Raw genomic sequence first — 13,217 nt, forward strand, 5'->3', positions numbered from 1 at the left:
CTCCTCAGCTTCTCATTTCACTTCAACTTTTCATACGTGGTAATTAACTACATCAGTGCTCAGCAGAAAACTTGCAGCTCTGAGCTTCCTAGGCCAGGACTCCAGGCAGGAAAGCTGTCGTCTAAATATCAATCTCAATTAGATTCCCCATGACCAGGTATGAGGTTCATTAAGAAGCATCAGGCCAAGCAAAACAGTAGAATGTGGCTGGTATCTGTCTCCAGGCAGAGAGAAGCATTTATTTTAAATATGTACACAGTAATTATAAAGCAAGCTACGTCAGGGTCAGTACCCCTTGAAAACCAGAAAACTTAACCAACTAACCTTTAATGTCTTATTGTGACGCTGAAGTTCCCGGCAAAGAGACTCTAGTTTGCTTCTTGCCAAGATAGCCTTGCTGTGCTCACTCTGCAAATGAACTTTCTCTTTCACGATCTGGGCTTGTTTCTTCTGCAAAATCTTCATTTGCTTCTGAACATTCCTGCTTTCCTCCAGCTAAAATTAATAAGCACTTTACAATTAGGAAGTACAATGAAAACCTTTGATTTATGGCTGGAGGAAATACAGTAAGAACTATGGAACACATTTTCAAACACCAAATATTGTAGTACAAGATTTTCTTTAAATTATTTTTGTGTCATGCTACTCTGCCAACCTTGTCTCTCTTCCAGTTGTGATAGGAGAGTAAGCAAATAATTTAGGGTAGGGAAAAAAATACATCTTTTTTTTTTTTTTTTTTTTTTTTTTTTTTTTTTTTTTTTTTAAGTAAACTCTCCCCCCAACATGGGGACTCAAAGTCACAACCCTGAGATCAAGAGTCTTAGGCTCCACCCACTGGGCCAGCCAGGCACCCCTTAATCTAATTTTATTAAAAATTTTTAAATGTTTTTGGAAAGACTTTAGAAACCAACACCATCGAGTTTTACTTTTCTGAAAAATACACACGAGCTACTCTACTGAAATGGTTACCCAAATTAGAACAAGCAGCACTCAGGATTTTTTGTGAGTGACAGGGGAACTGCTGCAATTTTAGGTTTGGAGCAAATGAGTCTATTTCAAGGTTCAATCAACACTAACAGATAAGACAGCAGCCTTACGAACCTTTCACAGAAGGAAATAATGCAGTCAATTTCAAGAGCAAGAGCGACACCTTGTGGCCTATCAAAACATACCAAGCATCCTTACAGGCCATAGGCTTACAGCTATTAAAAACAACCTTAGAGAAATTCCTCCAGGAAAAATAATTTTCTTTTTGTAAAATACTTTTGCAAAGTAGATGGACTGTGGGCTGTGACAGTTCCAAGAAGCTTCCAGTCTGCACACACTATCTGTAACTCCACCGTGAGCTGGAAACTCCCCCTGCCCTCCCGGACTCAAGGTAATCACAATCCTGAATCCTGGGCTCACAATTCCTTTGCTCTCCCCTCTTTATCTCATCTGTGTGTGGTCCTTAAAGAATCGTTTTGACTTTGTTGTGGCTAGTACAACTGATGTGAATTTTTCATTTTCTTGAATTTAAATTAATTTAAGCTTAAATAGCTACACGTAGCTAATGGCTGCCCCATTTTGGACAGCACAGCTGTAGATTAGATTGCTGGAACTCATCCAAATTGTCTGCCAGCTCAGGGAGCAGCAAACCTTTTCTGTAAATGGCCAAAAGTAAGTATTTTAGGCTTTGTGGGCCACATACTGTGTCTGTTGTGTCATTTTCTTTTTTTAAACACTTTAAAAATGTAAAACCATTCTTAGCTGTGGGCAGTACAAAAACCGGCCTTGCCAGATTTGGCCCACTGGTCACATTCCACTTAAAAATATACCACACACAACATATTCGATCCATTCTCAAGGCAATGGGCATTTGGGTTGTTTCCAGACTTTATTACTTACAATGATATGAACACTGCCCTATGTGTTTCCTGGTAGACACATGCAAGAATTTCTCTGGGTGCAAACCCAGGAGTGGGACTGCTAGGCAGTGATTAATGGTCTATTTCACAAGACAATGCCAAACTGTTTTCCAGAGTGGCTGGCAAATTTATTCTCCCATCAGCGATTTATAAGAGGTTCATGTAGATATAGATGCACATCCTCTCCAAAACTAAGTACAACCAGAATTCTTAAATTTATGCCACTACAATGGACATAAAATTGCATCTCACTGTGGTCCAGATTTGCATTTCCCTGATCACTAATAAAGTTGAACATCTCTTTATATGTTTATGTACCTTTATGTTAAGGCAGATCTTTGAATCTTCATGTTTTTCCACTTCTACAAAATGCCTCTTAAATGTCTCTTGCCCAGTTTTCCATCGGGTTATTTGTCCTTTTTGTATTCATTTGTAGGTATTCCTTAGATAGCCTTGAAACTACATATTCTGTTTGTTGGAAATATATTCTTCCCAATTTTTTAATGTCTTTTGCTGAACAGTAAGTTAATTTTAACACAGCCAATTTTTGCAATCCTGTCTCTGATAGTGCTTTTTGTAATAAATCCTTCTGTTAACTCCAATTTAGAAAAATATTCGCTTATTATCTAAATAAATCTAAATATCTAAAATTATTCAAGCTTAATTTTTGGCATTTAAAATCCTTAACCCATTTGGAACTAATCATCGTGTATGGTGTCTAAGAACCTAATTTCTTTCCCATAAGGATATACACTTTTTTTTTAAGTAATCTCTATACCCAATGTGGGGCTCAAACTCACCGCTCCAAGATCAAGAGTCACATGCCCGATGGACTGAGCCAGCCAGGCAACCGAGGATATATACTTTTTAAATTCCATCTACTTCAGGAGGATGGCGATTCTCCCCCAAATGCACCAACAGATTCCATGAAATGCTCTTCAAAATCCCCAACTGGTGTTTCTTCCCCCAATTTTCCCCAATAAGTTGAACTTAGAATTTTATATAAAGAGCCAAGAGTAGCCAAGATACTTCTGGCAAAAAGAGTAATAAGAAGGATACATACAACACCTATGCCACCAGATATCAAGATTTATTATCCCACTATAATAATCTACACAAACTGACTAAGGAATGGGAAAGAACAGCACTATAACAAGTACTTAAGAAGCGTGTTGTAAGGGGCGCCTGGGTGGCTCAGTCGGTTAAGCGTCTGACTTCGGCTCAGGTCATGATCCCACAGTTCGTGAGTTCCAGCCCCGCATCGGGCTCTATGCTGACAGCTCAGAGCCTGGAGCCTGCTTCAGATCCTGTGTCTTCCTCTCTGTCTGTCTGTCTGTCTCTCTCTCAAAAAAAGAATCGTGTTACCAGCCTAAGGGTATCCACACTTAGCAAGTGAAATGTGAGGATTTCGTGAACCTATGCTATCTGGTAAATGTGGAGGCCACAAGGTCTCCCCAGTGGACAATATCGATTGCAGTGCAACACGCCACTCTACCTGCTCTGCCTTTTCTACTCATCCATGCCACGGGCACCAGTGATGGCAGATAATGCCACCCCCTAAAGGGCAGAGGACAGTGATGGCAAAAGGTAAGGTCTCTAATCCTTAGGAAAAGGCTACTCCATTCACGGTCTCACTGCTATATAGCCTATATACCTTTTAAAAGAAATGAGTGTTGTTTCAACAAATAAAACTTCAGTACATTTTCTGTAAACAGTACACATCTCGTCCTTCATAAATTCAGCACAAATCTAAGTCAGGTTACTCACTAGGCCAATCTCCAATGTGTTACGCATCCTGAAATGAATGCAGCTATCATTACTGGTACTTACAAAAATAACCATACCCACCTCCACACACACAAAAGCCACAAATAAAAACACCATAGACCCCTGCTACTTGAAGTGTGATCTCAGGGTTAACGGCATTAACATCATCACCAGCTGGGAGTTTGTTAAAATACAGACTCTCAGGCCCAAACCTGGACCCAGTGAATCAGAATGTGCCTTTTAACAGAAGTTCCAATGACATGCGTGAATCTGAGAAGGACTGCCGTAGGCGACTATTTGTCCTTTCTTCTTCTAACTTATTCACGGCAATCTGCCATCGTCACAATACTGGGGCAAGTAGCTAACCCTCTACACTGCTTTTTCTCTTTTCCCTTTTTTGACCTTGTCTTCTTTTCCCATCACTTCTCGCAACCAACAGCGACTGTCTTCTGCAGACGGAAGCGTTCCTTTCCTGAAGCCAGCAATCTGAACACACTGTGTTTTCTGCCATCTTTGCATCTGTGACTGTTCTGGGCCATTTATACTGTCACACAAGGTTTCCTGTTGCTCTGAATAGAAGGTGCTAGGCTGCCGAATGCCAGCTACGTGGGGGAATACACACACCCCTTTATAAATCAAGGGAGAGTAACTAGAATTCTTTGAGTAATAAAACAATTCATTTTTAGAGCTGGTCAATGACAAAAAGTACTATTTATGACATGTAACAACTGTTTTAACAACAGATGAAAATGCATAAAAACTGTCAATAGTTCACACTAGTTTTACAAAAGGCATTACTTTTAGCATTTATATTACAACTACTCACTCTAAAAGTTTCCCACAACCCTTACTTCAAAGGGTTCTGACTTCCCTATTCTTCAACTTAAACAGGATGGCAGGGTTTTCATGTTGAGACTTCTTTCAAAAATTTAAAAAAAGAACTAATGCTACTTGAAATAACATAGGCACAGAACAAATGAGGTCAGTGTCTTTCGAAGATGGAAAAAGAAATCTCTGGCACACAGATGTGAAATAAAGATTTCCTGAGACAGTATTGTTTTAGTAGACTATTTCATCTAATTCACAATTTCATTTACAATGGGTAGAGCCTTTATCTCTAGAATTCCCTTGGGAAAAGTTAAGTACAGGAACCACTACACCCCAACTAGCATCTAAAGCATCAAAACACAGTGCTTCTAAGTCAGCCTTTTCATTCCTAAAACTGAGTTTTAAAAAATCTATGCTGTATCTTAGCATTACAATGTTCTATATGTATCACCTTATAAAATGAAGTCATACAAGCAACAAAAAGCCCCAAGAAACGACAGTCTCCTCTCCAATTTTGGAATACAATATGTTACATCTAAAGCTACATCAAGCACGTACATATTTTACTGTATTTCATATGAACCTTACTACCTTTATTTAATACTCACAAGATCAGCATATTTCTTACAGAGAGCTGCCAGTTTCTCTTCTGGAGTTGAAAGGGTGTTTAGGGCTTGCATCAATAATAAAACTTCTTTTCCTGATGATTAACAAGATAAGAAATAAGTCCCAGAAGAGTGAGATCAAACTTAACCTGTAAATTCTATGGAGCACTTCCTATGTTCTGATAGCCATAGTGAAATAATTTGTACCTACAACTAGAAGTAAGATTTACCAGCTAAATTAAGAAAGTTATTTTTAAGTTCTGGATTAGCACACAACCCCCACCTACCCCAAATTTCTTCATTCACTAATACCACTAGCTATTTTTAAGAACTCTTGCTGAAGGCTTAAAAATTCCCTTGCTTAACCATTGGTGTCCAAGTTAAGACAAAGGGCAAGTTACAAAGGGCAGAATATTTTTAAAAGCTTCCTCACCAAGTACAAATATAGAAGCAAGTTCAAAAGAAATTTCAGTTGGTACTTTCTATCTCAGATGCACATAATCACTTGTGACATATATCTTTTCCATGAGCAATTAAAATAACTTCTGATGATTTAGTAAAAGCACATTCCATGTGTTAACCAAGTTTAGTGTATATAAAAGAATGTCATCATAACTTCTTTTCCCCATGAGAGGCACTAAAAAGAGTAATTTTAAAACTTTTTGGCAGGGAGAAGCAGGTGGCTGAGATAGAGGACAAATGGTCTTTCAAAATAAGTGGTAATGTTTTATTTTTAAAATCTTTTTTTTAATGTTTATTTATTTTTGAGAGAGAGAGAGACAGAGCATGAGTGGGAGAGGAGCAGAGAGAGAGGGAGACACAAAATCCAAAGCAGGGTCCAGGCTCTGAGCTGTCAGCACAGAGCCCGACACGGGGCTCGAACCCATGAACCATGAGATCATGACCTGAGCCGAAGTCGGATGCTTAACCGACTGACCCACCCAGGCTCCCCTGTAATGTTTTATTTTTTAAAAAACCATTCTTATTTTTAAAAATGTTTTCTCTTATATGTAGGATATTTCATTTAGAAATATATATGTGTGTGTGTGTTTTTTTTAAGTTCATTTTATTTGAGAGAGAGAGAGCGAGCAAGCGAGCGAGCATGTATATGTGCTCACGGGAGGAGCAGTAAGAGGGGGAGAGAGAGAATCCCAAGCAGTCTCTGCACTGTCAGCACAGAGCCCGATGTGGGGCTTCAACTCATGAACCATGAGATCATGACCTGAGCTGAAATCAAGAGTCCTATGCTTAACCAACTGAGCCACCCAGGAGCCCCTAGAAATATATATTAAAATGACTCTGTTATGTGGTACATAGACTGCTATGAAGAAAAAATGACTTTGGGGCACCTGGGTGGCTCAGTCGGTTGAGCGTCCAAGTTCAGCTCAGGTCATGATCTCACAGTCTGTGAGTTCAAACCCCACGTCAGGCTCTGTGCTGACAGCTCAGAGCCTGGAGCCTGCTTCAGAATCTGTGATTCCCTCTCTCTCTCTGTCCCTCCCCTGCTCACGGTCTGTCTCTCTCTCTCTCTCAGAAATAAACAAACATTAAAAAAAATTTTTTTTAAAGAAAAAATGACTTCAAAATGGAACACCTTCCTATCCACAATACCAAAACCTCTCATTCACAGCCCAAGGCCAGTAAGAATTTTAAGAGATGGCTAAACATGATTATTAAATAGGATTAGAAGTAGCCATAATATAACCTGCAATTTTTAATCAAGATTTAAAAACCCATACTCCATCTGGGTTTTCCTATTTTTTGGTTTTTTTGAGATAAAATCCACATACCATAAAAACCACCCCTTTATTTTTTAAACCAATCTCTCCACTCAACGTGAGGCTCAAACTCACAACAATGAGATCAAGAGTCACATGCTCTACCAACTGAGCCAGTCAGGCACCCCAAAATTCACCGTTTTAAAAGTGTACAACTGAGTGCATTCACAAAGTTGTGCAACCATCACCACTGCTTAATTCCAGAACATTTTCATCACCCCAAAAAGCAGCCCCATATCCATTAACAGTCATTCCCTCTCGCTCCCACTCTAAGACCCTGGCAACCACTATTCCACTTTCTGTCTCCACAGACTTGCCAATTTTGAACATTTCATATAAAATGGAAACCTATTATATGGACTTTTGTGTCCGGTTCCTTTCATTTAGCACATTTTCGAGATTCACCCATGTAGGATGTTATCAGTACTTCATTCCTTTTTAGAACTGAATAATATTCCCCTGTACAGATTCACATTTTGTTTATCCATTCATCAGCTGGTGGATAACGGTATTGTTTCAACTTTTTGGCTATTATGAAAAAAGCTGCCATGAATCCTCGTGTACACATTTTTGTATGGACATGTGCTTTCAACCTTTTTGGGTACATACTTAAATGTAGAATTCTGGGTCACATGGTAACATTATGTGTAACTTTTTAAGACTCCATCTGCTTTCACACAAATAATTGGGGCTGCCAATTTTGAAGAAATTTATTTGTAAGGAATTAAAATTATTTGTCTTTCTATAATAATTTTTAGGTTTTCCAAGTTGGCAGAAAATGGATTTAATAAGGATAATTCAGGGCACCTGGGTGGCTCAGTTGGTTAAGTGTCCAACTCTTGATTTCAGCTCAGGTCATGATCTCATGGTTTTTTGAGTTTGAGCCCTGGATGGGCTTCGTGCTGACAGTACAGAGCCTGCCTGAGATTCTCCCTTTTTCTCTGCCCCTCCCTCCCTCTCTCACTCTTTCTCTCTCTAAATAAATAAACTTAAAAAATATATAAGGATAATTCTATGGAGAAAACCATACAAATCTAACAGTATTAATCTTAGGTATAGTAAGTATAAAAAACTTAGGGGCAATAAGTAAAGCTAAAATAAAAGGGGATTTCGGATTTCCTAACAAGATTTGATGCATTACCTTTTTAGTCCTAAATCTCAAACACAGCAGGAAAAAGAAAACATACCCTTGAAAGCCAGTCTTAACCCACTTTCTGAACTCCAGACATTATGTTTTCTCTAAAGTTTTAGGAGGAGTTTTCAAACAAATCAAATAAATATACAGTTTTCACAGTAAATTCCAGTCAGACTCCATTACAGATGCAAAAAGGCAAGTCAAACACTACCTCTGTCAAGCTGGCCCCAAATTTTGTCAAGAAAGCCTATTCTTGATTATTTAGGGAAAACAACTTCCTGCTCTTTGTCTCCTACACAAAAGGCAGCAGATACAGACTGACTCCACTGCAGACAAGAGTTGTGTTAGCTAAACAACATGTGTCTCAACACCGGCCATGTTCAAGATCACCTGCACTGAAGAAAGCAGAAGTAAAAAGAGCAGCATGTGAAAATGCCCAATCACTGAGCACAGATTATTACCTAATGTTTTCTCTTTGTTTCTGTTGCATTCTGAATCTTGCTGACCGTCAGGGGGATCTGTTCGAGCCTCTCGCCCAGGAATTTCCTCCCTCGATTCTTGTGTACAGTATGCTGGGCTCATCAAACTCCTGTTCCTTGTAATAAAATCACTGCCTTCATCCTCTTCCAATGAATGCTTGTTACTCGTACCACCACAATTTGAGTCTTGATGTTGAAGAATATCATTTGATTGAGAGTTGCGCAACATGTCTGCTTTCACCCCTAACCCACACATTCCAGCTTCTTCCATTGTGCCAATCACAAACTAGACGGAAGGAGGAAAAAAGATGGAAGAGGGGTTATATCAAATGTAATCAATGTTTACATCTAACGACATACCATAGGTTGACAGCTTTTTTTGTTTCTTACTGATTTGTAAAACTGATATAAACATGGTAATTTCTTTTTTTTTTTAATTTTTTTTTTATGTTTATTTATTTTTGAGACAGAGAGAGACAGAGCATGAATGGGGGAGGGTCAGAGAGAGGGAGACACAGAATCTGAAACAGGCTCCAGGCTCTGAGCTGTCAGCACAGAGCCCGACGCGGGGCTCGAACTCACGGACCGAGAGATCATGACCTGAGCCAAAGTCGGCCGCTTAACCGGCTGAGCCACCCAGGCGCCCCAAACATGGTAATTTCTAAGTTTCATAGACAGGTGATGTAACTATAAAGTATAAGAAAATTAAAGTAAATCACACAACTAAGTGGTACCAAAAGAAGTGAGAAATGACATTTAGTTGTAAATCTAAACTTAGCTCCATATAAAAATTCACTACTTAAAATAATTAGCATCTTAGAAGTGAAATTCTCCCAAGTTAGTGACCATTAATTATCCTGGTCTTATCCTTGATGAGATGGTGCAGCAGAGATGGCTCACCAGCTATCCAGCAAACACCCATGCTCCTCCAATATCCTGTGGAGCTGGCACTACTAGACAAATGTCCGCCTGGGACTACGTTGCCCAGGCCCCCATATGTAAGTGGAACTCCCATGTGAAGTTCCCACCAATAGAATATAAGACCAAGTAAAGACTGTCCCTTCTGCAACAAGACTTTTATTCTTAGAAGCACACATTCTTTCCCCATCATCTCTTCCCCACTCTGGCTGAATGCAGAGGTCTCCTACGCCCTGACAGATGGCACAGCCACAGGATGAAATAAGTGACAGTCTAGGCCCCTAAGTCCCATGTACTTACAAGGGAAGGCTGCCCTTCTTACAAAGAACACCCACACTGGATTAGAGGAGCATAAAAATAAATTTCTCTCACATTAAGCCACAGAAATTTTGAGAATAATGTTTTAAGCAACTATCCCTGCCCTAACAAATATAGACAGTAGGCATGGGAGAGAAGGCAGTATTCTAGTATTTTATTCTCAAATCAGTAAAATTTACCTTACTCTCTCTTCTATCCTATTGTTAACCCCATTCATTTATGGGATTCTCCCTCACCCCTTAACACTACTTGGTCATATGATGTGGCACAAATTTGAATTCTATACATTTCCTCTCTGTATGAAGGAGGGCATCTTCCTTTTTTTGAATAATACAATTGAGGGGGTAGCTGTCTAGTGTGTTTCTCTTATCACAAGTGGACAAAGGTTTACCTTCCAGTTAATAGGAGAGCAGAGACTTGTTATTTCAAGTTACAATAGTATTTCCAACTGAACAATTAAAAACAATTTTTTTAAGTTTATGCATTTTGAGAGAGAGAGAGAAAATGTGTGCCCGTGGGGAGGGGCAGAGAGAGAGAGGGAGAGAATACCAAGCAGACTCCCCACTGTCAGCTGTCCACGTGGAGCTGACGGAAGGCTCAAACCCAGGAACCGTGAGATCACGACCTGAGCCGAAATCACGAGTCAGACAAGTGACCAACTGAGCCATCCAGGCACCCCTAAAAATAATTTTAAGTATCAAAGTAGCAGGGGATAGGGAGATTATGGGAACTAAATCTTTTGTAACGTTGATCAATCAGGTACTGTGCTTTTGGAAGAACAAATTGGTATAGTCACTTTGAAAAACTGGCAAAACGGATACCTTTCAACCCAGTTAATTCTACTCCTAGGATTTTACCCAAGTGTGTACACGTGTGCAGCCAAAGGCCAAGAAAGTTTAAAACAGTGCTATTTGTAATTGCCTCAACATGGAATCAATCCAAATTTTTTATCAACAGAAGGGATACACTGTACTATGCTCACGCCATCCAGCACCAGAACTACTTCTAGATGCAGTGACACAGGTAAGTCGCGCAGACCGAATGCTGTGCAGAAATCCATACTATAGTAAACCGTTTATATATAAAGTTCAAAAACAGGCAAGGTTAATCATTTGTGCTGGAAATCAAGTGGTTACCTTTGGGAGTAAGCTCTTCTGCGGTGCTTGGTAATATTCTATTTCTTGATCCAGATGGGGTAACACAGATGTTCACTTTATGAAAATACATTACACCTAAACATTTACAATTTGTGTACTTTATTGAAGTGAAACATACCTTCAGAAAAGTTTATTTTAAAAGGTGCAATTTAGGGACACCTGGGTGGCTCAGTTGGCTAAGCATCCAACTTCGGCTCAGGTCATGATCTCACGGTTCGTGAGTTCAAGCCCCGCGTCGGACTCTGTGTTAATAGCTCAGAGCCTGGATCCTGCTTCTGATTCTGTGTATCTCCCCCCTCCTCTCTTTTTCTCTCTCTGTCCCTCTCCCACTCGAACTCTCTCTCTCTCAAAAATAAACATTTAAAAAAAAATTTTAGAAGTGCAATTTGTATACTGTTCAAGAGTTATGAAGAACCAAAACATTTTCCTCTTGACAAAAAGATTAGAAACGTGCTTTAATCAAAAAGAATGAAATCTTGCCATTTGCAACAACATGGATGGAACTAGAGGATATTATGCTAAGCGAAATTAGAGAAAGACAAATATCATATGACTTCACTCATATGTGGAATTTAAGATGCAAAACAGATGAACATAAGGGAAGGGAAGCAAAAATAATATAAAAATGAGGACAAAAGATAAGAGACTCAAATACAGAGAACAAACTGAGGGTTGCTGGAGGGGTTGTGGGTGGGGGGATGTGCTAAATGGGTAAGGTAAGGGGCGTTAAGGAAGACACTTGTTGGGATAAGCACTGGGTATTACACATAGGGAATCAATCACTGGAATCTACTCCTGAAATCATTATTGTACTATATGCTAACTAACTTGGATGTAAATTTAAAAACAAATAAATAAAATTGAAAAAAAAAGCAATGTGTCGCTTTCCATGATACTTTAAAAATAATGTACACATAATACTTTCATTTCTTAAAAAAAATTAATGCATTAAGGGGAAATGGGTTGTCTATTTTCAGAGTTATGGTTTGAAACCACACTCTAAGCCTAAATGCTTAGAAATACTGCAAAGACTCATATTCTTTTAAAAAAGGTTTAAAATTCACTTCCATGCATAATGCATTCTGGAGAATGACGTTTCTCAAGTGTAACCCATAGGTATTAAATTTAAACTTAGAAGACATTCATGAAGTTTCAAGAAACATCTTTTGTTAAATTTCATTACTGCAGAAACCTGTAAAGCCACAAATCTGCCCAAATAACATACTACAGAAGTATTACTATCAAACGGAAATGTAAAGTGTTCATTTTAATGACACATTATACATAGAACTACTATTTCCACCTCTACTTTATATCAAATACTGAATTGCCATATACTATTGGGCACATGGATAATGTTAACAGATACTCTCTACACAAAAGCAGTACAGAGGAAAAATGAGTGCTATTAATATCATCTTTCCCAACTTTTAAAAAATAATTTTAAACCTGAAAACTATTAGCGTAAGAATGGGTTCAAGAAATCACAATATTGGTTTTATTTATTTTTTTAATATATGAAATTTATTGTCAAATTGGTTTCCATACAACACCCAGTGCTCATCCCAAAAGATGCCCTCTTCAATACCCATCACCTACCTTCCCCTCCCTCCCACCCCCCGTCAACCCTCAGTTTGTTCTCAGTTTTTAAGAGTCTCTTATGCTTTGGCCACAATATTGGTTTTAAATACTGATGAAAGTCTGTTAAAAGATAACTAAAATAGGGGCACCTGGGTGGCTCAGTTGGTTGAGTGTCCGACTTCGGCTCAGGTCATGATCTCACGGTTCGTGAGTTCGAGCCCCGCGTCAGGCTCTGCTGACAGCTCAGAGCCTGGAGCCTGCTTCAGATTCTGTGTCTCCCTCTCTCTCTGCCCCTCCCCGACTCATGCTCGCTCGCTCTGTCAAAAATGAATAAACGTTAAAAAAAAAAAATGTGTAAAAGATAACTAAAATGGAAGACTGCTATATCTCTAACATGATAGAATTTCTCAGAAGTGTAATAATAATAAAATCCACATAGTACCAGAAAATGTTTTGTTAAGCCACACCAAAAATATGAGCAAGCAATTTGTTCAAAGAAGCGGGGGCAGGAATAATTTTCACCAAGGAAAACCTGAGGCCTCTTCTAGGATCAATTTTAATAAGGGTACCTGAGGAATGGAACTTGTCAATTTCTAGTGTTTCAGTTCTATTAGTGATTTTGCATAACCTTTATTGAGATATAATTCACATACATTTCACCAATTTAAAGTGTACAATTCACTGGTGTTTAGTATATTCATAGAGTTGTGCAACCATCACTACAATCAATCTTAGAATACTTTT

The 13,217-nt window shown here is 38.8% G+C and overlaps 1 protein-coding gene across 3 annotated transcripts in view; it reads right to left on the minus strand.

Annotated features, from left to right (window-relative positions):
* The window catches only part of TXLNG (taxilin gamma), a 53,930-nt gene that overhangs the window by 18,919 nt on the left and 21,794 nt on the right, over positions 1 to 13,217 (minus strand). For all 3 annotated transcript variants that reach the window (XM_019417995.2, XM_019417993.2, XM_053891813.1), the window contains exons 2-4: positions 8,482 to 8,785; positions 5,111 to 5,202; positions 325 to 495 (exon numbers count right to left, since the gene is read on the minus strand). In XM_019417995.2, coding sequence (XP_019273540.1) covers positions 325 to 495; positions 5,111 to 5,202; positions 8,482 to 8,785 — 567 coding nt within the window. The remainder of the gene's footprint in view (positions 1 to 324; positions 496 to 5,110; positions 5,203 to 8,481; positions 8,786 to 13,217) is intronic.

This window comes from Panthera pardus, unplaced genomic scaffold (assembly GCF_024362965.1).
Source record: "Panthera pardus isolate Hobbes unplaced genomic scaffold, ASM2436296v1 HiC_scaffold_27, whole genome shotgun sequence".
In the NCBI taxonomy this organism is placed as follows: domain Eukaryota; kingdom Metazoa; phylum Chordata; class Mammalia; order Carnivora; family Felidae; genus Panthera; species Panthera pardus.